The 25,301-nt window shown below is 33.5% G+C and overlaps 3 protein-coding genes across 8 annotated transcripts; 2 read left to right on the top strand and 1 right to left on the bottom strand.

The window, feature by feature from the left end:
• Positions 1-2,393: 2,393 nt before the first annotated feature.
• On the top strand, positions 2,394-9,620 carry LOC125849020 (sulfite oxidase). 2 transcript variants are annotated; one of them, XR_007444576.1, is made up of 13 exons: positions 2,474-2,721; positions 2,969-3,084; positions 3,167-3,229; positions 3,326-3,362; positions 3,547-3,628; positions 5,766-5,884; positions 6,021-6,116; positions 7,328-7,438; positions 7,518-7,619; positions 8,450-8,497; positions 8,700-8,915; positions 9,237-9,416; positions 9,493-9,620. XR_007444576.1 is itself a non-coding variant. In XM_049528996.1 (12 exons), exons 1-12 carry the CDS (start codon positions 2,647-2,649, stop codon positions 9,351-9,353), a joined length of 1,182 nt encoding a protein of 393 aa, XP_049384953.1. In that variant the 5' UTR covers positions 2,394-2,646; the 3' UTR covers positions 9,354-9,620. The 2 variants fall into 2 exon arrangements, 1 of the variants encoding a protein (XP_049384953.1); XM_049528996.1 differs by having other exon boundaries at positions 2,394-2,721; positions 9,237-9,620.
• Positions 9,621-14,392: 4,772 nt separating this feature from the next.
• On the top strand, positions 14,393-16,254 carry LOC125849018 (cytochrome P450 94B3). Its single transcript, XM_049528994.1, has one exon. The coding sequence runs from the start codon at positions 14,393-14,395 to the stop codon at positions 15,956-15,958; it is 1,566 nt and encodes a 521-aa protein (XP_049384951.1). The 3' UTR covers positions 15,959-16,254.
• A 2,205-nt stretch (positions 16,255-18,459) lies between these two features.
• Positions 18,460-25,301, bottom strand: LOC125849017 (ATPase family AAA domain-containing protein FIGL1). 5 transcript variants are annotated; one of them, XR_007444575.1, is made up of 14 exons: positions 24,976-25,301; positions 23,699-23,837; positions 23,153-23,482; positions 21,966-22,207; positions 21,543-21,789; positions 21,370-21,462; positions 20,751-20,852; positions 20,039-20,141; positions 19,682-19,765; positions 19,505-19,600; positions 19,237-19,364; positions 18,972-19,107; positions 18,815-18,898; positions 18,486-18,556 (listed from the first exon to the last, which is right to left on the bottom strand). XR_007444575.1 is itself a non-coding variant. In XM_049528993.1 (13 exons), the coding sequence occupies exons 1-12, from the start codon at positions 25,293-25,295 to the stop codon at positions 19,006-19,008; spliced, it is 1,986 nt and encodes a 661-aa protein (XP_049384950.1). In that variant the 5' UTR covers positions 25,296-25,301; the 3' UTR covers positions 18,460-18,556; positions 18,972-19,005. The 5 variants fall into 5 exon arrangements, 3 of the variants coding, with proteins under 3 accessions (XP_049384950.1, XP_049384948.1, XP_049384947.1); XM_049528993.1 differs by lacking the exon at positions 18,815-18,898 and having other exon boundaries at positions 18,460-18,556; XR_007444574.1 differs by having other exon boundaries at positions 18,492-18,556; positions 18,815-19,107.

The raw sequence follows: 25,301 nt of genomic DNA, 5'->3' as shown, positions 1-25,301 counted from the left end.
TAAGGTTGATTATGCTGAAGTTCTTCTTAAATTAATAATTTATTTCTTGTAAGTTACTTATGAATCTTATAACTTTAAATTAAAGATATGTAAAATGTATCTAAATATCGTTTGACTTTATAATTTAAGCATGTCACGTGAAAAAATAAATTAATAGAGCCATTAAAAAGAGAGAAAGACATTTTTTTTAAATAGACGAAAAAGAAATAAACAAATTAAAACTAACTTAATTCACATTGATCTATCTAATCCAAAATATGATTTTAATAAGTTATTTAATACTTTATCCGTTCACTTTTATTTGTAACTTATTTCTAAAATAGATTTTTATTTTTATTTGATATTTTTGATATATCAAGAAAGACAATAATTTTTTCATGTTATACCCTCAACATTAAATATTTGTTTTCCAAATTATTTTCCAAGATATCATTTAATAGGAATAGTTTGGTCGAGTGTATAAGAATAATGTTAAATAGAGTGTATTAGTAATACTTGCATTAAGAATGCATCTATTAGTTATGTTTGCATTAATTATACATAAATTATTTTAATGCACGGTCTGGTTTGATGCATTAAAAATAGTATGTATTGTATTAAAAAAATTATTTACAAAGACACCCTTCACTTTTTATGGTAGAAAAGATGTAAAAAAGGTTTTGAGGGGATATTGAGTCTTTTATCATATTAATGCATGCATTAAAATCATTGCATTACTAATACCTAGAAATCCATGGTATTAGCTATGCACACCTTAATACAGAGAAAATGACATAAATAGTCCCTTAACTTTAAGAGTAGGTCTAAAATGTCTCTTAACTATACACTTAACGGATTTAATTCTTTAATTATTCAAAAATTTATCAGTTTTGGTCCCTTAACTATACACCTAACGGTTTTAGTCCCTAACTATAAACTTACCAATTTTAGTTCTTTAAGTATTCAAATACTTATCAAATTTGATCTTTGTTCATTTTTTTAATACAAATAACTTAGGTTTATATTAACGGAATCTATGCCTCTAGAAATAAATCCTTTAGCAATTTTTTTTGTTGTTTCTTTCTCTCTGCTACTTTTTCTTCAAATTAACCTTATGCGAATAACTTTAACTTCAACGATTTAAAATAAAATTCACGAGGAAAGAAAATACTGTATAAGTTATAATTTTATTCAATGGAGGATAAAATGAAGCATATTATTGCTACTAAGGACTTGAATATGCTAAACTTTATTATAAAAAGAAAAAATCATTACCCATTAAATCCAAAGTTTGTACTCCAATGACTTCATGGAACGGAATTTGTTTAATTTTTTAGAAATGAAAANCGAATAACTTTAACCTCAACGATTTAAAATAAAATTCACGAGGAAAGAAAATATAAGTTATAATTTTATTCAATGGAGGATAAAATGAAGCATATTATTGCTACTAAGGACTTGAATATGCTAAACTTTATTATAAAAAGAAAAAAAATCATTACCCGTTAAATTCAAAGTTTGTACTCCAATAACTTCAGGGAACGGAATTTGTTTTATTTTTTAGAAATGAAAATTTATAAAATGATAGATTTGCAATTTTTTTTTTTAAAAAAATAGATCAATTTTATTATTCTATTCATTTTATTTTACATAAAGAAATTTGGGTAAATTAAATAAAATCCGCACTGATTAGTATATTCAAGTGCGGATTTAAGTCATTAACAACAACTATATGCTTAATTTTATCCTTCATTGAATAAAATTAAGACTTATATCTTTTTTCCTCATTAATTTTATTTTGAATCGTTGACATTATTGTTCTTTTCATAAGAGTAGTTTGAAGAAAAAAAGGTTGGAATAGAGAAACAATTTAATTAAAAAAATAGGTTAAAGATTTTATTTTACGAAAATTTCTATTAATATAAACCTAGGCTATTTGTATTAAAAAGTGGGGAAAGACCAAACCTGATAAGTTTTTGAATACTTAAAAGACTAAAATCGGCAAATTTATAATTAAGGGACTAAAACCGGTAAGTGTCTAGTTAAGGGACCAAAGTTGATAAGTTTTTGAATAGTTAAAGGACTAAACCCGTGTGTATAGTTAAGAGACCATTTTACACCTACTCCTATAGTTAAAAGACTATACACAATAAAGTGCATTAGTTATACAGAGGTTCAAAAAGAGTACCAAATAAGGTACTAGTAATACATAAGGCTAATATATGTATTATTTTTTCTAATACACTCTATCAAACGATCTTTAATGTGTATGCAAATAAAGTGTGACAAATAAAAATGAATAGAGGAGTAATAAATTAAAATTTAATTAAAATAATTATGAGCTATTTCAACCTTATTTCACTTGACACTGCTCGCTTATTAAAGCCAAAAACAATGAGCTGGCCTGGCGACATGTACATATGGTGAAGTGAAATATACAATAATCCACCGTGGCAATCAAAGGCGACCTCGACAATAATACACGTCAGAAGTCACACCGCACCGTTAGATTTCCCATTACATGAATAGCTTCTCTTCTTAGCCTCAAATTCGTTAGGTAGTGAGGCCGCTCCAATATTTGTACAAATCTCCTCATCACTCTCACAACTCACACACGTAGCAGGACTAAAGTGAAGCCGGCGGCAAAGAAAACTGAGGAAGTGAGAAATGCCTGGGATTAGAGGGCCTTCCGATTATTCGCGAGAGCCCCCTCGCCATCCTTGCCTTAAAATTAACGCCAAGGTTAATCTATAAAATTCCCTTCTTCTTTATTCCTTTGCCACACTGCAACATGTCTGTAATGATCGCTGCAATTAAGTTTTCCGATCATCTGAACCCTCAATTTTTGAGAGTCAATGGTAGTTATTCCGAATCGTATTATATTTTCATCCTTATGGTGGAGTTTCTATTGCGATTTTCTGATAATTGGTTAAGATTGTATGCTGATCGAATCATTACGGGAATTGCTGATTATCTAATTTTTGTGTAGGAACCTTTTAATGCCGAGCCAACTCGTTCAGCTCTGATTTCATCTTATGTCACTCCTGTTGATTTCTTCTACAAGAGAAACCACGGACCCATACCAGTAGTGGATGACATAGAGAGGTTTTATACTTTGGCTTTTTTTTGTAAAATCCTGTTATTTTTTTAAGAGCTTTCTTGCTGAGAGTGCTTGGCCATTCTTCAGGTATTCCGTTTCTCTGAGTGGTCTTATTAAAAATTCCAAAGACTTGTTTATGAAGGATATTTGGTGAGGATACTGCAGACTCCTTTACATCAATACTTCAATTTTCATGTTACTCACTCAAATAATTGATGTATTTTTTTTTTTGTTTATAAATAACAGTAAGCTTCCAAAATATACCGTTACTGCCACTTTACAGGTAAATTCTCATGCTCCGACTCCAGAACGTTGTGTTAGTTGCTGGGAGAGAATTATGGACTGGGAAATGATAAATTGAAAAGGAAATTTTTGGGCCATATCTTATAAAATTTTCATGAGGGGAATATGTACTACTGTTGATCGTTCAGTTATTTGCAAAACTAATTTGTTTAGTTCTTCTCTAGTGTGCTGGTAACAGAAGAACTGCTATGAGCAAGAGTCGAACGGTGAAAGGAGTTGGTTGGGATATTGCTGCTTTAGGAAATGGTAAGTTGATTAAACCTGCAGTGCTTTCATCATTTAAATGCTTGGTCTGATAACTAATTCTCATATACTACTGTAGTGAACTTGGGAAATAAACTAGATTGTATGGAGAATTCGCAAGTTCAACATGTTTATGCTAGGAAGTTTCCATTTCCATTCTACATATGATCATGTATACACACTCTTCTCTAAGTAGCCAAAGACAATTTTTAGATTATGCGCCAAATTTCTGCTAATGCAATTCTATTTAAGTCTAGAACAGTTAGTATTAACATAATAAAATTAAAGGAACTTTGCTTGGTAAACTTGCTACATTACCATACACATACAGTAGTTTTTTCTATGTTTTATTCCATCCTTGGATTGACAAGGAGACCACCACCAAGCCCCCTTTGTAGCTCCCCCATTTTACTTTTTAACTTCTTGTGATACAAAACTTGGTAAATGTGATTGCTTTAACTGATTTGTATGGGTTGTACCCTTTTTCTTCTACTTCTGAGAGGTTTCACTTCCTATATATTTACATGTCTCGCTGCTGCTTTCACGATGCTTTATAATTTAATCGACTTCGTAGTTTGTTTGTTTGTTACTCACTTATTTTGGTAAGTTCTCCTTGAAGTATTTAGTGTCTAATGTGAGTATGACTTTACTAAATGTAATTGTAATGTCACGGACCCATGAAATCAATTTTTGAAAGAATCCATTAAAAAGAGTTCAGTTGAAGAACTTTAATCAGGTCCTACACTTCTACTCATGTGCATAACAACTGATGGGTTTGTTTCTTATTAGCACTTAACAAGATTTCATTGAGCTTCCTATTAAATAAAACTTAAGGGGCTTATGTAATACTCCCTCTGTCCTAATTTATGTGGTACCGTTTGACTTGACACGAAGTTTAAAAAAGAAAGAAGTCTTTTGAAATTTGTGGTCTAAAACAAATCTTAGGCAATTGTGTGACTATATATCAATTCATTAAGGGTAAAAGAGTAATTTTATAGTTATGTTGTTTCTAATTATAGAAAAGTGTCATTCTTTGGGAGTATCAATTTAGAACGAAGATCATGAGTCAGATGCTAAATGTGCCTTGCATTACCTGTTTCAGTATTTCTAGTTGGATGATAAGTTGCAGTTCTCTAAAGTAAAGACTTCTTTTTGTATGTATAGTTAAGTGGTTGTGTGCACCAAATGTAAATAATACTGGATGCCTAGTCAACAGAGCTTAAGAAATATCCTAGTTTTGTATTCCTTTGAGAGAGTTAGATGATAAGAAAAATATGAGACTTGGGACATTAAACTTAACAACAATTTAACATAGGAACCAAAACTTGTACTAGAGTAATCCAATTCACTCTACTCCGCTAATGTGTCCTTCTTATGGTCTTCTTTAGAATGATTTTCGGAAAATGTGATATTTCTGTATCAAAATTTTCTGTTATTATTTCTACTATATACCCCCTGGTACTTGTTTAATAAAAATTCAAATCAACATTTCAAGCTTAATTTAACATAGGTAAAAAAATACACTACCTAATCAAAATATGACACATGAATTGGGACAAATGGAGTAATAAGTTGTGGAACTTGTAATGATTGAGTGAAAGGAGTATAAGAACTTACGTTTTATTCTAATTCATTATCTAGTGATTATGGTAAAGAATTAATTAAACCATTTGCATCTATCTGACAGAATATATATATATATATAGGATTTAATGTTTCCTAACCACAGATTCACCTCTTTCACTATCTGCACTTGATATGGTTATTTGCTTTGGTAGTAAAAATAATAATGGTTTGGGTCGTGTATTTCTGGTAGAAGGGAAGGTTCCCTTGGAACAATATTTATTCAGTCAAGGGTTCCTTGTCTCTCTCTTTTTTTTTTAAAATATGGAAAGGGGGGGAGGGTATGAGGAGAAATTCCAAGAAGATATTGGAACATACATTTGGACGAGATGATGGAGGCAGGAGTTAATTTTATACTGATGCATCGGTCCCTCCACTAAAAATCACTTTTTCCAGTTGTCTGTGTTAGGAATTATTTTTGAGAAAAATCTGTTTAGTATAAAATGCTTGTTGGTGCCTCATTTTAATATAAATAAATAAATTTATATTTAACTAGTTACATTGTTGTGCATTTCAGCTGTTTGGGGTGGAGCAAAATTGGCAGATGTTCTTGAATTAGTTGGAATACCTTATTTGACAAGTATCACGCAATCTGGAGGAAAACATGTTGAATTTGTGAGCATTGACAAGTGTAAGGTGATTATGTAGGATATCTTATTCATTGATGAAAATGTTGTTTCTTTTTTCTCTTTTCTTCTTTTACTTTTCTTTACTAGAAATATAAACTTTGCTGTAAAACCCCCCTGGCTCAGCAACATATTTATGATTCTAGGAGGAAAATGGAGGTCCTTATAAGGCATCAATTCCATTGAGTCAGGCTACAAACCCTGAAGCTGATGTTCTGCTGGCTTATGAGATGAATGGAGAGGTAATACAAATCACTGTCTTCTTTCTTTATTAAATATGTTTGTTTTCTCAGTTTCATCTTCTATTGTCTAGTAAAATGATGGCATGCTTTACATTCAATGTTGTGTGCAACTTTGGTCTTGTATCAGTTTGACCTATTTTGCTTATTCAGTTTTCCTAATAATGTAGTTGCTTTAACAACAACAACATGCTCAGTGAAATCCCTCAATGATTCAACTAGTGTTATCTATTATTTAAGTTGGTGTATGTCTTTTTAGCCCATTCCAACATAATATCCAGTTTTTCAACAAAATTTATCAAACAAATAATGCTATAAGAAAAGCTTTAAGCAACCCACATAGATTGATCTCTTTATAACTTTCCTATTGTACACTTAAAAAGACAAATTTGTTGTGGGTCTGTATTTTCCCTTGTGAAATATTTTATAGTGCAGTTAATAAGTTTCTCTACAATTTGTTCAAAATCAAACCAAAGAATCCTATTTGAAACTGTTGGAGAATTTATGTCTTATTTTTTGGGTCTTGATGTGACATGAAGTAACACACTTTGTCACTTGCAAATCCAATATAACAAACTATTCAAATGGTTTGTCCTTCAATTCTAACTTTGTGGAGTTATCTGGTTCATTGAAGGATGAACATTGTGTTAAATTTGACTGTTTGACTTGAGTTTATAGTCATTTTCAGTGTATCAATCAATTGTAATCTCGTGTATTGAATGCTGTGCCTTATTGTAATATCCAATGACATCGTTGTTTAATTCTGCAATTTTCTGAGTTTATTGCTTCAACTGGGGATGACTTTCTGAATTTATTTCCAATTAAAATTAATGTCATCTATTTGGTTAAGTAGTCCATTAGACAGCAATCAATGGGAACAAAGAGGGTGATATCTGATTTGACAGAGAATTATACTTCTAATAACATGTTGAGCCTTCTTAATAAAAAGTGGTATTTTGAGCATAAAAACAACATTATTCCCAGTGTAATCCTACAAGCAAAGTGAGGTCTGGGGGTATTTTGAGTATGCTATTCTAGAATTATCTTTGTAATTTTGTTTCTAAGCTCAATATCTTGGTAATGAGAACACTAGCATTTTGAGTGTCAGCTTGGAAACTTCTGCTTCGGCCCTTCACCCTTGCAATTTCCTTTTAAAACCTGATAAGTAGATTGTTCAACATACTGTACTAACCTTACTGGATTCACGTGTGAAGCCAATTAATAGGGATCATGGCTATCCACTGCGTGTGGTTGTCCCTGGTGTGATAGGTGCCCGTTCAGTTAAGTGGCTTGATTACATCAATATCATTGCCGAAGAATGCCAGGTTGTTATTTATGTATTAAGAACTTCAGGATGGTGAAACATTTTCTTTTGAACTTGTTAACACAATATCTGCTGGACAGGGATTCTTTATGCAAAAAGACTACAAGATGTTTCCACCAACAGTGAACTGGGATAACATCAACTGGTCTACTAGGAGACCGCAGATGGACTTCCCTGTTCAGGTAATTGGTTAAATTTCTCCCCATCAGTAGGTGGTTTTCATTGGGGTTCGTTTAGTTTTTTTGTATATAAACTTATCTATCCTGTAAATAGGTAGACTGGGAATTCATGATTACAGTTTTGGGTGGCGTTTGCTTCAAAAATTCGGAAGCTTGTACTCGAAAATCTTTTCAGATTTTTGCAAAACCTTTTCGATTTTTTTGAAGCAAGCATAACCTTGGTCATTTTATTCGGATACAATAACTTGCTAAATTGTACTTGTATGAACTTTGTGAGTTACTTGTGGATTGCGTTACCCCAATTTTCTAAGTTATGTGGTGTTTTGTACTTATGTGGAACTTCAACTTTGAATATATATATTTTTTTCTGTTTTAACTCACATGTTGTCGAAAGAATACTTAGTTACATTACACAGAGAGTTCGTTGAACTTGAGAGAAACACTTAGTTGGAAATGACAGTTGGATTTAAATGGTTGATGCATGTGTTCTAATTTGTTTGATAGAATATTAAAACTGGGTTTTTGATTTGCAATAACACTGTGTCAGAACTTCTCTTTTCTTGTATAATAAATAAGGATTGATGTCCCTGAGATATGGTGTTACTAGAGTTCTTTACATGATGGTTCTAGAAAGTAGAAAGCCTTGTGATTACTTTTAAGAGTGTCTATTTTCCAGATCTGAGATGGTCCAACTAGCTAACTGTCTGTTGATCAAATGATTGATTGATCTGGCCTGACTTTAGCATTTATATCTGGCTGTTTACCAACATGGCTTTACAACTTCTTCAAATTTGTCTATTGCTGACAGTTACTATTCCCTTTTCTGGTTACAGAGCGCAATATGTTCCCTGGAGGATGTGAGTGTTGTAAAGCATGGAAAGGTCAGTTTTAATATGATAAAACTTTGTTCAAGCATTTCTTGACATTTATCTTATTTTTTTGATGGACACTTTTACATATACTCGTGTAAGTGAAAAGAAATGAGTTTGCATGGTTCAGTTATGCAGCCTTGTTTTGTCCTGCTGCACGTAGACAGTCATAGTACTTCGTTAGGTTGTTCTAGCGGCCATTATTTGTTTTCAGATAACCATCAAGGGGTACGCAGTATCAGGAGGTGGGCGTGGCATAGAAAGGGTAGATGTGTCTATTGATGGTGGTAAAACTTGGGAGGAAGCCACCAGATACCAGAGAACTGGCATTCCATATATTGCTGATGATTCAAGCAGTGACAGATGGGCATGGGTCTTTTTTGAAGCTGAGGCAAATATTCCACAGAGTGCGGAAATAGTTGCTAAAGCGGTAAGTTTCTAGTTATCTGTAAAATTTGTGTGTTTTCTTAATTCTAATAGAAAAAAGGTTCAATTGTTAACTTCAACAATTTCTGATGAAATCTATCTTTAGAATGAGATGTTTCCAGGATCAGTTTTAGACTTTAGTTAATATTCTTTTTAGTATTCTAAGGACTGTAGTTATAACGTAAAAATGTACAATGGCACATCTAGCAACCCCATAATTTGCTATATGCATTAAGAAGTTGCTTTCTCATGTTATTTTACACTGGAAGACGTCAGTCTGCCAATTTTCTTGCTCCGTTCTCAGTTGATATTCTATGTTCAATAGGTGGATATATCTGCAAATGTCCAACCTGAAAGTATAGATTCTGTCTGGAATCTGAGAGGAATCCTGAACACCTCATGGCATCGGGTTCAAGTCCGAGTTGGTCAAGCAAATCTTTAGGCTGTGTTTCATGTGTTGAGCAGATGACGGTATTCAGCATCGCAGGCCATGGTTGTTTGTATCTTCCTAGCTTAAAATGAAAAAACATGGTTGTTTGTATCTTCCTAGCTTAAAATGAAGATGACATGGTTGTTTGTATCTTCTTAGCTTAAAATGAAAATAGCATGGTTGTTTGTATCTTCCTAGCTTAAAAATGAAAATAAAATGTTTTCTTGATGTTGTCTCAAAATACTAATGGAAATAATAATAATAATAATTTGGAAGTGATTGCATCTTGACAATCAATTGTGCTAGTTTCTTCCCCAGTATCTATTTTTCTATATTCCTTTGTAGTTTGATCTGGATAAGCTCCTAATTATTTGTTGAGTTTTGGGATGACGGAACTACTGATGTGAAAGCAAGAGAGGTTCCAATCACAGCTGGTTAGAATTTCTGCTTTACTTTGCAATTAATTTGGTCTCTTATTATGTCCTCTTCCCCAAAACTTGTTTGGGACAGAGGCGTAGTTATAGTATTACGTCTTCCTCGCCAGCTGATGATTGTATCTTCTTGCCGCCTCAACCACCATGTGGAACGGTGGAAGTCTATTCTTTCGCCACAGGTAGCTTGTTTTTCTTCATTTTGAGCATGTGCTTGTATATTGTAGTTATGAATAGGTTGCGCAATAGAGACACAGAATGAGGTTCAAGATTCGTGTTTGTGTTATTTAACGAAAGTAGATGTAGTGCCCTCCAAAAAGAACGAAAGTAGATGTAGTGCCCTCTAAAAAGAACGAAAGTGAAGTGGGATGGGATGAAATGAGATGAGGAGTTTGAGGTGCATTCATACGTATATGTAGACAGGTGAGGTGGAGAATGATCACATTCGAAAAAGAGGTTCAAAGAAAGGATTTGGGGAAAGAGAGGCGAACGTCAAAATCAATTTGCATTAGAAAAGTCTACGAGGCAAAATAAACAAAGCACAAGTCAAATTCTTATAAAACAATTATAACTCTCTGACTAGGACCAACTCAGACTAACAAATAAGATCTTATATCCAACTAAATAAAAGATAAGATTCCTCTAATAGTAATATAATACTATATTATCAACTGAAAGATTAAAAGGCATTATTGTTAAACAAAAGATAAAGATGATGATAAATTCAAACCTAACAATTTATTTTCTCATACTACTAAATATTTTTTCGTACGTTTCCTAAGATGCATCGGATGGTTTGATCTCTTCTTACCTGGAATTCTATTCATGAATTGTATGAGAGTTATGATTCGTAGTTAAGTTGGAAGTATATACACGATAGCACGAATAATCGGAAAGTTGAAAGAAGCGTTCTCTCTCTTGGAATCAGAGCAAATTTAGTACTCCCTCCATTTCATATTAATTGAATTGTTGAAACATTTTTCATTGTTCAAATTAATTTAATTGTTCAATTTTCAAGACTACTTTTAGAATGTTTTTTCAATTTTACCCTTCATTAGTTAGTATTGAAATTAGTTATTAATTAATATTTAGTTATTTTAATCATAATTTTGAGAATAGTTAATAAGGATAAAAATGGAAAGTTAAGCGTAATTTATGTCTTAATTTTCTTTTCTTAAAAGATGTGAAACACCTCAACAATTTAATTAATATGAAATGGAGGGAGTATAAGCCATGGAAGTAAATGTTTCATACATACTTAAGTCACACCGTGCTAACACATGAGTTTTGATTATCGATTATGAGAGTGCACAATTAAATAATAGGTCAAATCCATCAGCGGCCCCCTAAAGTTGGTAACAATTTTCACTTAGATATTTTAATTAGGTCTTGTTTATTTTAGACATCTAATCCTATTGAGTCATTTTTAACACTTTTTTCACCAGCACATGTTTACTTCAAGTGTGAGTTAACCAAGTGCGTCCACGTTGATTAGATGCCCAATTATATCATGCCAACTCATTAAAAATCTATCATATTAAAGAGAAAAAATAAGAATTAAAATGCATGACAAAGTAACCAATGAATAAATGACATGTGGTCTTTTTATCCCAAAAAATTAAATAAAATATTTGACAAATTTAAAGAAAAATGCAACCCCCACCCCCTCTCACAACTTCCCTAGTCATCTTTCCCATTCATCCTCTCCATTGTATTACTCCATTTTTATTATTTTTGAGCCTTGTTTTTTCTATCATAAACCCACACCCACACAATCTACTCTATCATATTCCTTCATTTTCATTATCTTTTCCGTCACACCCACAACCACACAGCCATCTTCCCCGTTTTATTCCTCTTTTTCATGATTTTTTTCTGCCATATTCTCCATTCATAGCACCCTCCCTCCCATTTCTTAATTTGGTTTAGGGCGAAAAGGTGCAAATGTATAACAACAATGGTTCATATTTTTAAGATTGCGTCTCTTTTTCTTTAATTTTGTGATATTTGTAGTTTAATTAGGGCTCAAGGTTAGTGAGATTAACATTTACATAGTAAAAATTGAGTTTTTTTTGCTTCTATTTTAGGATTATTGTGGGTGAACTTTACATGATTTGTTCGATTTCTTGTTTCATTTTGGGTCTATCTGAGTTTGTAGTGCGAAATTTAAATTGAAATTATTATAACAAAAGATTTAACCTCCATTGAAGTACTTTAAGCTTTGAGACGTAATGGGAGAGATAGTGGCTATATAATGGGAAAGAAGAAGAGAAAAAATAAAATAAAATAGACTAAATCAGCTCCTCACGCGTCAATTGCGAGTGTATAACACTCACTTTGCCATGTCAGCTGAAAGTGCCAAAATGACACAACGAAGCCTAACATAAAATGTCTAAAATGAACAAAGCCTAGTTAAAGTATCTAAATAAAAATTACTGTCAATTTTAGGGGGTCACCGATGAATTAGACCCTATCTATACTATACATATATAAAAAATAAAACGGTCCGATCTCTGATTCTGGTTAGTGTTACCTATATCCGGCGACTAGCTCGTGGGAAGTCGAAAATGTTAGAAAGTGATGAGAAATATTTTTTGAGTAGTAATAGAAGCGGAAAGATATGATTCGTAGTTACTGAAAATCTCGACGGCAACAAGATGATGTTAAGTCCGGCATCACTGTTGCACTCGTTTTGTCTTTCTCTATTTCACATGTCTTGAATTCAAGGATAAGTTAATAGCCTCAAAAGTTGTTTGTCAATATCTCCCCAACCGTTGGATTGGAATGAATGTGAATGTGAATCTTATCTTCGTTTAATACTTCATCGTTATATACTACTTTTGGCTTAACTCTGTGTGGAAGTGGGGTAGTGATGATGCCATAACAGGCATGCAGTGGGTAGTAGCCTGTATCAATTCATGAGTCATGACAAATGTCAAAGTTGTAGAGCATTAGTCTCTATCTATCAAGTACAAAACCAAATAAATGTCAAAGTTGTGGAGCATAAGTTAATCTCTTAAGTAATGGTATCTCCCTTGGCGATTTGTCAGCTACCAACAAAATAATTACTATTGTACTTCATGACGTGTCAACTCAAAACACCACATTGAGCAACGTAACAAATTGTCACGGATTCAGAATTAGTTGATATTCTCCGTTCAAAATTAACAGCTCAAAAAAATATCACCTTTAAGATGAAAGATTAAGATTGGCACTTGGGTAGCGTTTAGCAGTAGATTTTCAAATACTTTTGGCAAATATTATTTGGGTGAAAATTTCACCATGTGTTTGGCCATAGTATTTGGAAAATATATTTCACCTTTTTAGAAAAAATATGATTTATATCCATAAGGTTTAAAAACTATCAAAATTAACTATAAGTTTGTATTACAAATCAATTGGATCTTCGTCGCAACAAATAACAAATAGTGTCCATGACACTGGAGCAATGTGATAGTTTGGAGTGAGTTCAACAAGCATCATTTCATACATCATGAAGTAGACAAAACACATGACTTTATTACCATGAGCCGATTTTTCATCATTTTCATCAACAACCATATCATCACTTTCATATTCACTGAATATTTTATCACTACTTTGGTGTTCACGTAAAAATTATGTAATACAGCGCAAACAACTACTATAATGGTGTTTTTGTAAAAGAGAAAAAAAGTGGTGTAAAATTTGAATTTTTAAAAGATCTCAAATAATGAGATTTGGCTCAAATACTAGTTTTTTCTAGTATTTGGGAATTTCGGTTGTTTGCCAAATTTGCCAAGTAATAGACAAACACTATTTGCCAAAGTTTTTCCTAAATTTTACTTGGAAAATCTATGACCAAACGGGTCCTTAGTTTTCAATTATATTCTCAATATTAAAGAATATTAATTATTATCTTAATGTGTTTGAATAAAGTAAAAATTGAACAGATAAAATACTACTTATTAATTATGGTTGAGTGTGCGGAATACTTTAGGATTACTTGGTGTGAAGGATTTGAGTTTGAGGGCCGGAATTAGAATATGGTTTTATAAGAGGAGAGTAATGTTGAAATTAGTAGTACTTAATTATTCTATTTTGATTGCCATCCAAACAAAGAAAATCCCTCGACATTCCAGTTTCCCTTCCTTTTAATTCCTTCCCTCCACAAACAAGATAGTATCAATTTGGATAGGTGTTCCAGAAGATGCTATTTCGTTGCCTTCTTCTTTATTAAACTCAGAAATTACAAAGTAATTAAGAAAATGCGGTAATAAAGAAAAGATATATATATATATTCTCTCTAATCAACTATATATTGACTTCATGAAATTAAAATGCATGATCAGAATACAATTCAATTGAATTCATAGTTTACTAGAGTAGTAAAAACCGCTATCATAAAGGACAAATCATATATTCCGAGTCTACAAAATTACAATGCTTTAAAGAAAAGCATACAAGTGAAAACTTGGAACCACCTAGCTACTCGACTTTCTAATATTCCAAAAAGACAGATCAATCACAGCTATTGATTTATTTATACATGTGTCAATAAGCATATTATATATAGACCGATCTAGTTTATTACTTATATATATGTACACACTTCTCTTTGTTTAAAATATATTAGAAGACATGGTCATGGTCACCTTCCTCTCCATCTTCACCACATACCCCTTCTTCATTCTTCCATTTCTTTGTCTAACACTAATTCTATATCTATCGTATGTCATTGTTGAACAATTCCAGCAAGGTGCCAGAGGCTTTGAAGGACCGCCAACTTACCCCATCATAGGTTGCCTGATTCCATTTTACAAGAACCGCTATCGTCTCTTAGATTGGTACACTCATCTTCTCTCTCAGTCACCAACAAAAACAATCGTGATAGACAGATTAGGTGCTCGGAGGACCATAGTAACAGCTAATCCACACAATGTAGAGTACATGCTCAAAACCAACTTTGACAATTTTCCTAAAGGCAAGCCGTTCAATGAAATTCTTGGTGATTTTCTTGGAAATGGTATATTCAATGTGGATGGAGATATATGGTACAAACAGCGCAAGATGGTTAGCCATGAGTTCACCGCAAGGTGTTTGAGAGATTACGTTGTGAATGCCCTCAAAGAAGAGGTGGAGAACAAGTTGTTGCCTATGTTAGACTTAATGGAGGCTGAAAATAGAGCTTTTGACTTGCAAGACTTGTTAAGAAGACTTGGATTTGATGTCGTTTGCAAAGTTTCCTTGGGGTTTGATCCATGTTGCCTCAATCATTCTCTTCCATTTTCGCCTCTGCTACATGCCTTTGAAAGGGCTTCACAAATATGTGCTGGTAGAGGGGCTGCTCCTATATCTGCCATATGGAAGGTGAAAAGATGGTTAAATATTGGATCTGAAAGACAGCTGAGACTAGCCATTGATCAAATCCATTCATCAGTCGCTAATATCATCCGCGAGAGAAAGATTAAGATCAGAGGAGAAAACCAGCAAGAGATCAGTAAAGATCTTCTTTCAAAACTGATATTGGCAGCAAACTTTGATGAGGAGGAAGTCAGGGACATGGTGATAAGCTTCATTATAGCAGGAAGAGACACAATATCTGCGGCAATGACTTGGTTGTTTTATCTACTTACTCTCCATCCTGAGATAGAAAATGAATTGGTTTCCAAGGAGCTAAGGTTTATAGAAGCTGAAACACTAACAAAGCATGAGACATTGAGAGAGATGAAATTCTTGAAAGCTTGCCTCTGTGAGACAATGAGACTCTATCCACCAGTTGCATGGGATTCAAAGCATGCAATTGCTGATGATATTTTGCCAGATGGTACTCGTATCAAAGCTGGCAATAGAGTGACCTACTTCCCCTATGGTATGGGGAGGATGGAAAACTTGTGGGGGAAGGACAGGTTAGAGTTTAAACCAGAGAGATGGATGCAGAATTCAGAAGAAGATGAAGGAGGAGCAGAGCAGGCATCAAATTTGTACAAGTTTCCAGTCTTCCAAGCAGGTCCAAGAGTTTGCCTTGGGAAAGAATTGGCCTTTATTCAAATGAAGTATGTTGTATCTTCAATATTGATGCGCTTCCAAATCAGACCAGCTTGTTCAGATCCTCCTGTGTTTTTGCCACTCCTAACAGCTCATATGGCTGGTGGTTTTAAGATTTTTGTCCATAAAACTAAAAACATTAATTTAGATGATCCCTAAGTCTCTTCCTTCACATGCTCCAACGAGTTCTCCTTCCAACAGCTGCCACCATTATCTCTAAAGAATTTATTTCATTTTCTACCTTTAATTCCTGAGAATATTTATTGGTTTTACCGATCGATCAATACAGCAGCTACTGGTTCACATCCTCAAGGATGGAGTATTATTTCAACTTTGTTTAAAGGTTTTAATAGCCAAGACAATTCTACCATCCTCTTTTTTATTTATTTCCCCTGTAATCTTTTCTCTACACTTGGACTGGAAACAAAAAGCTTGTGAGAAAGGAATTAACTAGAGAAGAAAGAAATTGAAATCCTTCATTGTGTACCAAGAGAAATTTGTTTTACAAGATAGAAGTGGTTTGTGGCATATTTCCTGTTCATATTTCTACTCTTCAATCCCTTCTTGAAACATATGTTATCCGCGTAATCAAATAAATAATGGGCAGAAAAAGTAGTAAGTTATATTTACATTAAACCGATAAGTATAGCCGCATGGTAAGACTACAATACCAAAAAGAAGTAAGGTACAGATCTCTAACTTTGGCACCAATCGGAAGGAAAGGAAAAATATTGAATAAAAAATAGTATAGATATACTAGTCTATAAGGTTTAAGTACCAACTACGTGAGAGTTGAAAATCAAACTGATTTCCATTCTACCCAAGTTGTTAAAATAAATTTGTTTCTATGCTTTAGAATATACTCTTATATATTACAGCTTGCATGTTTTTCTTTTTTAATTACTGTATTCTTATCAAGTTGGAAGACACATGCGTTATCTTCACGCTATATATAAAACTATTTTCAAGATTTACATAGGCAACTAACTATTTGTTATTAAATTGCAACCAAGTCAGATGCCATAAACAATAGTATATATTTTTTGTTGCGTTGGTTCAAGAAGTGCTAAGTAGACGCAATTCTTTATCAACTTATTTAAACTCAATAGAACTTGTTTAATCCAGACCTGCAGCTTGCAGGGGAGCTGACCTTACCAATCTCGAAACAGATTCCTGGCGGGCAGCTAGGAGCATAACTACATATTTATTCATATGTACTGAGTTTTACCAATATGATCATTCCACTGATAGTTTTTTTTTTTTTTATGAAACTAAGGATTTTCTCACTGAAAATTATTCAACTAATGATTCTTATCACAAAAAGTCATTAACTTTCTTTTATAACTTCAAAGTTACTAGACTATGATTATTTCACCATCAAAGTCACTCAACTATTGATATTGTACTTAGAAAGTCTCCCACCAATTTAAATAATTTATTAATTAAATTTTGTTGAAACACAATTTTTATTTTAAATTACTTTTATTAAAAAATAATNTGCAGCCTGCAGGGGAGCTGACCTTACCAATCTCGAAACAGATTCCTGGCGGGCAGCTAGGAGCATAACTACATATTTATTCATATGTACTGAGTTTTACCAATTTGATCATTCCACTGATAGTTTTTTTTTTTTTTTTATGAAACTAAGGATTTTCCCACTGAAAATTATTCAACTAATGATTCTTATCACAAAAAGTCATTAACTTTCTTTTATAACTTCAAAGTTACTAGACTATGATTATTTCACCCTCAAAGTCACTCAACTATTGATATTTTACTTAGAAAGTCTCCCACCAATTTAAATAATTTATTAATTAAATTTTGTTGAAAAACAATTTAATTTTAAATTACTTTTATTAAAAAATAATTAGATGCTCATTTTAAATTATTTATTGAAACACATTTTTGTTTAAAACTAATTTCTTAAAAAATAATACGATGCTCATTTTAATTATTTTATTAAAATATAATCTTATTACGTATTTTCTTCATTGACTTCAATAGCGTAGATCTTGAAGAGAATGCTCCTGACAGGACTCATCTGGGACAAACGAGAGGGACGGAGAACACAATTGAACAAGCACCTCCACCAAAGAGGTCACTAATGCATGTTCAGTTAAGGTTGCAGGTTTATTTAAAAATAAATACTTTTAAATTTGTTGAAATATAATCTTTTTTATATGTAAGCATCTTATTATTTTTTTTAAAAACAGTTTAAAACAAAAATTGTGTTCCAACAAAATTTATAAAATAATTAAATGAACATTTTATTATTTATTCAAAAAATTACTTTAAAACAAAAATTGATTTCAATAAAATTTAATGAAAAAACTACTTAACTTGATAGGGTGATTTTTTAAGTGAAATATTAACAATTGATTAATTTTATAAGGTAAAATATTTATAGTTGAGAGACAGAAAATTGAGCAACTTACTACGAAAAAAATACTCAATTGAGTAATGAGAAAAATTCTCAACTACATTGACTTTATGTGAGAAGAGAACTATTAGGAACTATTTTTGTTAGAACGATTTCAAGCCAAAATGGCCATACCACGACCACTATTATTCAAGTGGGAATGCCCCTCATGTTTATAATGAACCAATTTAATATATAAATTTCTGTTCTATTTAAATAAATAATAATAAAATAAAAAAATCTCCACGAGGCATGATGCCCTATTAACTTTTACTGATATCACTTTTATTTATGATTTGTATTTCCTTCTCCAGCCCCTCGACAAAACACACAGGATGCTGCACAAAAAACTCAATTTCCAGTGGAAGTGATTTTAAATTTGCAACGATTGAAGAGAAATATGTATTGGTCGTGCAAACAATTTTTTTGTTCTTTCCAAAGGATTCCCTCATCATTTTTCTACCTAAAGTAAAAAAAAAAAGGTTAATTTTTTTTCTCTTTAACAAAGTCCCAATAGGTTAACAACTATTTTGACAATGATTTAGCTATTGGAAAACAGAAACTGAACAATCGACATCAACTATGCTGCAAAATACCTAAATTGTCTGGCATATGGAAGATTCTTCTTGATCTGGATGGGTCATTTAGGTAGCAGACGAATTTACATATCCCTCGTGTAGCTGAACATGAAATGAGAATCCATGGATCATCTGCCAGCACTCTCGCAAGGAATGTAAAAGTCATGCAACTTACATTATTTTCTCTGATGTGATCATTCCTCTGGCTCTTAAAGTGCTAAGCTTCCAAACTGTTTGTTCCAGTCCTCGTATGCACCAAGTTCATTCAAAGACACAGAAGGCCTTACCTCTTGTAATGCACTCTCAAAGTCCTGTGCAAAACAACATATTGAAAATGCTGTGATGAGAAAATTACGGACTAGTATGCAACTGAGTTAGTTCTTTCTTTTGTTTCCATAACAGCATCTAACTTTTGCTGTTTTTGCATGCCTGCAAATTACCTGAAGAGTTACTGGCCTCATATCCTCCTTCTTTAGCTTTGTAATTTCAATACCGTGCCTTAGAGCTTCCCTCAATGGACCCATGGAAGCATCCTTCACTAAATTCTTCATGTCAGACCCAGAATACCCTGAAAATTTAAGCAAAACATGATAAATAAGAAATTCACAAATAAAAGGAAGAAAGAAAAATAGGAACGATGGACAAAACTATGGCCTCATCAGATGGGTCTTAATGTTTTTGAATGTTAGCAACATGAGTTGCGAATACCTTCCGTAAATTTGCAAATGGAGACAATATCGTCATCTGAAAGCTTAAACAACCCATCCTTCTCCAATAGACTCTTGGCAATCCAAGCTCGTGCTTCTGTATTCCAAGATATATGGTCAACAATACTGGTCACAGTATTCCATTCATGATTTTTAAAAATGAGGCTCTAGCTTGCACCTGAGGAAGGAAGTGGAACATAAAGTCTTTTAGTAAGCCGTCTCCTTGCAGCCTCATCAAGCTCTTGGGGCCTGTTTGTTGCACCTGTTTCCATGAATAATACCATCAAATTTTCTTCTGCTAGTAACTAAATTAAATATTTTTCTGTAGTAAAAAGGAAACTGGCAGATTTAAATTTCTCATTTGATTGCCCAGTATACAAACTACACCTCATGGATTCATCCACAACGCACACCTCTTGGGAAAACAAAGAAACTTTTGACTGGCATAGGTTTGTGATTGGAATGTTACGTGGTTTTTAAATGGGAATCTGCTTCTCTCTTAACATGCTGAAGTGTAGAGGGATTTAGAAATCACCTATAAGAAGAATCTGTTCGCTCACATTGTCAAAGCCTTCCATCTCAATCAGAAATTGTGTCTTCAGGCGCCTACTAGATTCATGTTCACCTTCTGACTTGCGCTGCAATCATGTAAAGTCTTTTAGAAAGGTCTCTATCCCTACTTGGCAATCAGCTTATGGAGAAGTAAAGTCCAGCCAAAAACTAAAAATAGATTCTCTAATATGCACGTATACATGTATACATGTATGATTGATGTTTACCTTCTAACTTGTACTGCAGCCTTATGAAGTTTTCAACCACAATGTCAGTCAAAAAATTCACAAGTAGAGAACACTGAATTCTCTACTATAAATCATTTCTTTTTATGTTTTGGGTCGCCCTTTTGTTTCTTTTTCCCCCAATGATTCTAAACTATTTTTTCGAAAATGCCAAAAGTCCCGGATTAGTAGGGAGTCAAAAGTAGGTATAATACCAATTTCAACATCTGCTAGCTGATGAGTTGACAAGAGAAATAAATTCCTCATCACTACATGTTTTTTTCCCCTCATCACTACATGACTCAGACACAATTCTGATTAAATCCAACATTTCCATTTGTTAGAAAAGGAAGGAAGGAAGCAATTTGCAAGATATGATCTTTTTCAAATATTGCATCCCATTCAGTATGCAGAAATTATGCACTAAGGAAAAGATTTCTCTTTACACTGAAGTGTCAGAGAGTTACATACCTGAGACAACAGAGAATCTATTTCATCAACGAAAATAACAGCTGGCTGACGACAACTGGCCACTCCAAAAAGTGCCCTCACCAGCTTCTCCCCCTCTCCAATCTACAATCATGAACTCAAAATCATTTGCCAAGACAGTTCCATCCACCTTTAAATAGATATCTAGAACAAGATAGCTGTAACGCAAGTCTCATGCACTAGATTATAGTAATCCTTACATTTCCTTGTCATTTCTTATCAAATTCCCAGGTATGAATTACATGAAATTTTACAGCTAGACCAGTTAAGACTCCAAATGACTTGGGAGATCTCCAGTTTATTGTTTATTCACTGGGTATTTCATATCATAAACCTAGTGGCTCACTATAAAATTGTACGCAAGGTAAAATGTTTATGCTGCCTACAAAGAGATTATTGTTCCTGTAAGATTTGAGATACAATAGATGAATTCGTAGCTTAAAAACAGTGGCGTCCCCATTTCCTTATTTATCGTGATGCATATAATAGTTAACTATCTTGCAGGAGGTTGGGCGTTTCATCCTCCTTTTCTTTCGAGAAAAGGGATCAGGTACATTTCAGTTTTCATAGAACAATATACATATACAAACATACAACATACCCACTTGCTTGTCAAAGAGCTGGCAGATATGTAAAAGAAGGTTGCTTTTGCCTCTCCAGCAATAGCTTTCCCTATCATTGTTTTGCCAGTTCCCTAAAGCATGAGAGATTTATAAGTTCAAAGAAAACTGCTTTCTTCTAAACCTGTCTTGACCTGGTGGACTAAGAACTTACTGGTGGACCAAACAGAAGAAGACCTCGACCTGGAGATCGGCAGCCTTTGAATATGTCTGGACGTAATAATGGCCAGATGACCATCTCAGTCACACATTTTTTAGCATGTTCCAGGCCAGCAATGTCATTCCACCGCACATTGGGATCCCGGTGCATAATCTCATTGCTGATATGCTCAATAAGTCGAGGCTCTATATTCCTCAATTTCTCAGGAAGCTCACCATCAGGACCAACTAACATTTCCAAACTGAATGGTATATAATATGAAGAATTAGGACAAGCATTTCGCATTATGAAACACCTTTTAGATCATCTTGTGATCATCTTTGTAAAATGGACTAAGCTAATATAACTTGAATTAAATAGCACAGTTAGCTCAAAGTAGATCTCTACTGATACAAAACAAGCAAAAAGTCAACTAACCATCTCCTTGTTGAATCATCAAGTGTATCTTCTCCTTTCCCAGAAGTGCGTGAAGTAACATTGCCTACATTATTGCCACTACTACCTCTGATAGGAGGAACAAAATTGCCCCGTATGCCACGGCGTGGAAAACCATAGGACCTGACTCCACAGCCTTTGTTCATCAAGGTGTTATCGTTTTGTGGGGAGATTGAAGCACTTGGTGATCTACTCAACCCTCGCTTATGTCTTGTGTCCATTTCCTACAGCATGAAATGATCAGAATGGACACACATAAAACAAAACAAAATAAGCTAAACAAAAGATTTACAAATCTGAGAAGTTTCAAGAACGGCAGTTCTTAATAAACAAAGCAAATTGATACTACAGCTCAGAGTTGTTGCTCAATTTAAAAAACACATTTATCAGATTATATAATTGCTTTCTTGAAAATCAATCAGTCTCTTTTTAAATAACCAGTGCTTCTGTATGGATGCTAAAAGGTATGACATCATTCACCCATGCCAGCTATATGTTTACAGCAATAAATACACTTGCTAACAGTGATGACGTTCATGTTAGGAATCATGGCTGCATGCACATTACACTGCCATTTACACTAGCAATAGGCTGGAAATAATGCACTGATTGAAAAACATTTTAACTTGCAATGGCGTAGCATTCCCTTGGGTTTAAGGAGTTGATCAACTGTCTTCTTCTATCGAAATCTAAGTCCATAAAATTCTCTCCTGTTACACCAACTGTCTTAGTCGTTATTAAAATATACTCTTCTTCCTCTTAATCTAAAATTTGACCTTATGTAGCATACAAAGTTTCTGCTAAATAGGATAAGCTTTTATCGCATTGCATTTAATCATTCCCTCCTTGGGGAAGGGTCCACCTGAGTACTTATGGGTTTTAATTAGGGAATCAAGAACTGTGAACCAGACCCTTATGTTTGTTGATTGGACTTTCACATAACATTTTGGATTAAGAATAGGGGGAAAAGAATCAATAATGTGAACAAAAATAAGTTGGTTGTCAGCCAAGGAATTCTTCTCTGTGCATTTAAGCAAACAAGTCAGACAGTCTTAATTAGACAAAATAAAAGCCTAAAACATATTGTTTCAGAAAGTTGTAGGTTTGTAGCTATGATAACATACGTAACTCAACATTCAAGAAGCTTCCATGAAAATTGAAAGAGGTACCAGTTTTGCTCTAGCAGTGACAAATCCATTTGGAGAAGCATCAACATCAGCTTCTTCAGTGCACAAGGGGGATGAAATGTTTTCATCTCTAGAGCCACTGCTTTCCCTGTACAACCGTCTTGTTTTGGAACCATTGACACAAGTTCTTTCTTCCTCTCCATCTTTAATGTCCACATGCTTTGAGTGAAACCTATCAATAGGAAGAACCTCTGGGCTACTATCATTTGCAAAGCTTCTATTTTTTATCAAGGAGAAATCTCTTGGACTAGTGTGTGCAGGTGTTTTCAAGGTTCGGCTACCCACATTGGCATGTCTGTTTAATTGATTTCCCTGCAAGATAATACACTTCAAATGACTTCACGTATTCTCAAAACGATCACTCTTTATTCACAAGCAATGGAAAGTAACTTGAATTAAGTTTTTATAGATATAGCGAATTCAAAAGAAAGGGAAAACCAAAGAAAAAACAACAAGCATGTAAATAGGATTCTCAGTGCTGGTGATAGAAAAGAAAAAAGGAAATAAGCAAATTATTAGTCCACACACCTGTTCACCTTTAGCTGTGTCTTCATGTTGCTGACAAAGAGAAAGAAAGTACTTAGACTGCTTAATCTTCTCAATGTCAATATTTTTTCCTTGGGCAAATATGCAGCCTGGATCTCTCCCTGCTTGTTCAAAGGCATGGCTGAAGATATATAGCAAAGATCAGCAACTTCAACATGTAAGAACATATTGGTTCATCGAATTATTTATATTACTAATATGAGTGACTCGTGAAATGATGAACAAAATGATTCTTACAGGTTCAAAATTGTAAACAAAAAAAAGAAGGAAATACTTGTACTATTCTGTTTGTCTTCGAGCTGTGAGAAAAGAATGAATGATGCAATTGAAGTAATGTATCCTTCTCAGAGGAATAATACTTCACGGAAGAAAAATCACAATATACCTCAATTGACTCTTTATATAGAATGAACCAATTTACTGTTGGTTCGTTTGACCAATGATAGCTTTTAAAATGAAAGAGAATAAAGAAAAAAAAGGATCACATTATTCTTCATGTTTTCTCCTCAATTTTGCTAAACCATGCTGATATTTTACAAAAAAATTGCAGGTCTTAACAAAAAAAAATATTAAAAGGAAAAATAGAATCACATCATTCTTCATGTTTTCACATCAATTTTACTAAACCATGCTGATATTTCAAAAGTTTTTCCAAGGCAAGCAGAAAATTCGATTAAAAAGAAAAATAGAATCACATCATTCTTCATGTTTTTGCCTCATTTTACTAAACCATGTTGATATTTCAAAAGTTTTTGCTAGGCTAACAGACATAGATTAACAGGTAAAATAGGTCACATCATTCTTCATGTTTTCTCCTCAATTTTACTAAACCGCGCCGATATTTCAAAACTGTTTACAAGGCTAACAGAAAATTCGATTAAAGTTAGCTCAAAAGAAACAGATAAGGCTGAAGCATCTTTACTGAAATCTCTGAAATGACACACACTCATGAGGTGAGAACTAAATTGCATCAAAATGCCTTTTGAGAAATCAAAATAGAGCAAAATAATATTTAAAGTCAAAAATTAACCTCCAAATCCACGCTCATTCAGTCTATATTCTCAAAGTAGCTTAGAATGAAGGAAAAAAACTAGTCTATACCATACACATACTACAGTCCGTCCAAACGATTGTCGGAGATACGAAATTCAGAGCATCTAGTTTATGGTTAGAGTTCAGACATCAATTACTGAACATCTATTTACTAGCATTTAAAGAAATTACAAAAATATAAACCATTAAATAGAAACGAAGTGTACCGATCGGATTCAGTTATGAGGGAGCTTCGAGCAGAATCAAAATTTGACAGAGCTTCACGACGAATAGGACGAATGAAGGCCTCGTCGACGTCTGAATGAGAATGGGAATCGAGGAAGCCGATAAGTCCTAGTCCAAGTACTGTTGCAGAACTGAAATCCTTACTTTTGAGAGCTACGTCTGCTCCAAATAGCATAGAATGGAGCCTCTTGAGATTCGTGTCGACTTCTTTCCTCCATGATACCTCCGATTTTTCGTCCTCCATTTTCTCCGATTTCGAATTCGGTGCCGTATTTTTGCTACTGTCCTCCTTTCCCGCCATTTTCCC

This window comes from Solanum stenotomum, chromosome 12 (genome assembly GCF_019186545.1).
Source record: "Solanum stenotomum isolate F172 chromosome 12, ASM1918654v1, whole genome shotgun sequence".
Lineage (NCBI taxonomy): Eukaryota > Viridiplantae > Streptophyta > Magnoliopsida > Solanales > Solanaceae > Solanum > Solanum stenotomum.
Note: the sequence above shows the minus strand (reverse complement) of the source record. Positions and strands in the feature narration are given on the sequence as shown.

Excerpts from the sequence above, each read along its gene's own strand:
- LOC125849020 (XM_049528996.1), top strand. The coding sequence starts at position 2,647 with ATGCCTGGGATTAGAGGGCCTTCCGATTATTCGCGAGAGCCCCCTCGC. Across the intron at positions 3,629-5,765 it reads TATTGCTGCTTTAGGAAATG|CTGTTTGGGGTGGAGCAAAA; the intron begins GTAAGTTGATTA and ends TGTGCATTTCAG. Across the intron at positions 7,620-8,449 it reads AGATGGACTTCCCTGTTCAG|AGCGCAATATGTTCCCTGGA; the intron begins GTAATTGGTTAA and ends TTCTGGTTACAG.
- LOC125849017 (XM_049528993.1), bottom strand. The coding sequence starts at position 25,295 with ATGGCGGGAAAGGAGGACAGTAGCAAAAATACGGCACCGAATTCGAAA. Across the intron at positions 20,142-20,750 it reads TAGATTCTCTGTTGTCTCAG|CGCAAGTCAGAAGGTGAACA; the intron begins GTATGTAACTCT and ends ACATGATTGCAG. Across the intron at positions 19,601-19,681 it reads TGTTCCACTTCCTTCCTCAG|AAGCACGAGCTTGGATTGCC; the intron begins GTGCAAGCTAGA and ends CTTGGAATACAG.
- LOC125849018 (XM_049528994.1), top strand. The coding sequence starts at position 14,393 with ATGGTCATGGTCACCTTCCTCTCCATCTTCACCACATACCCCTTCTTC.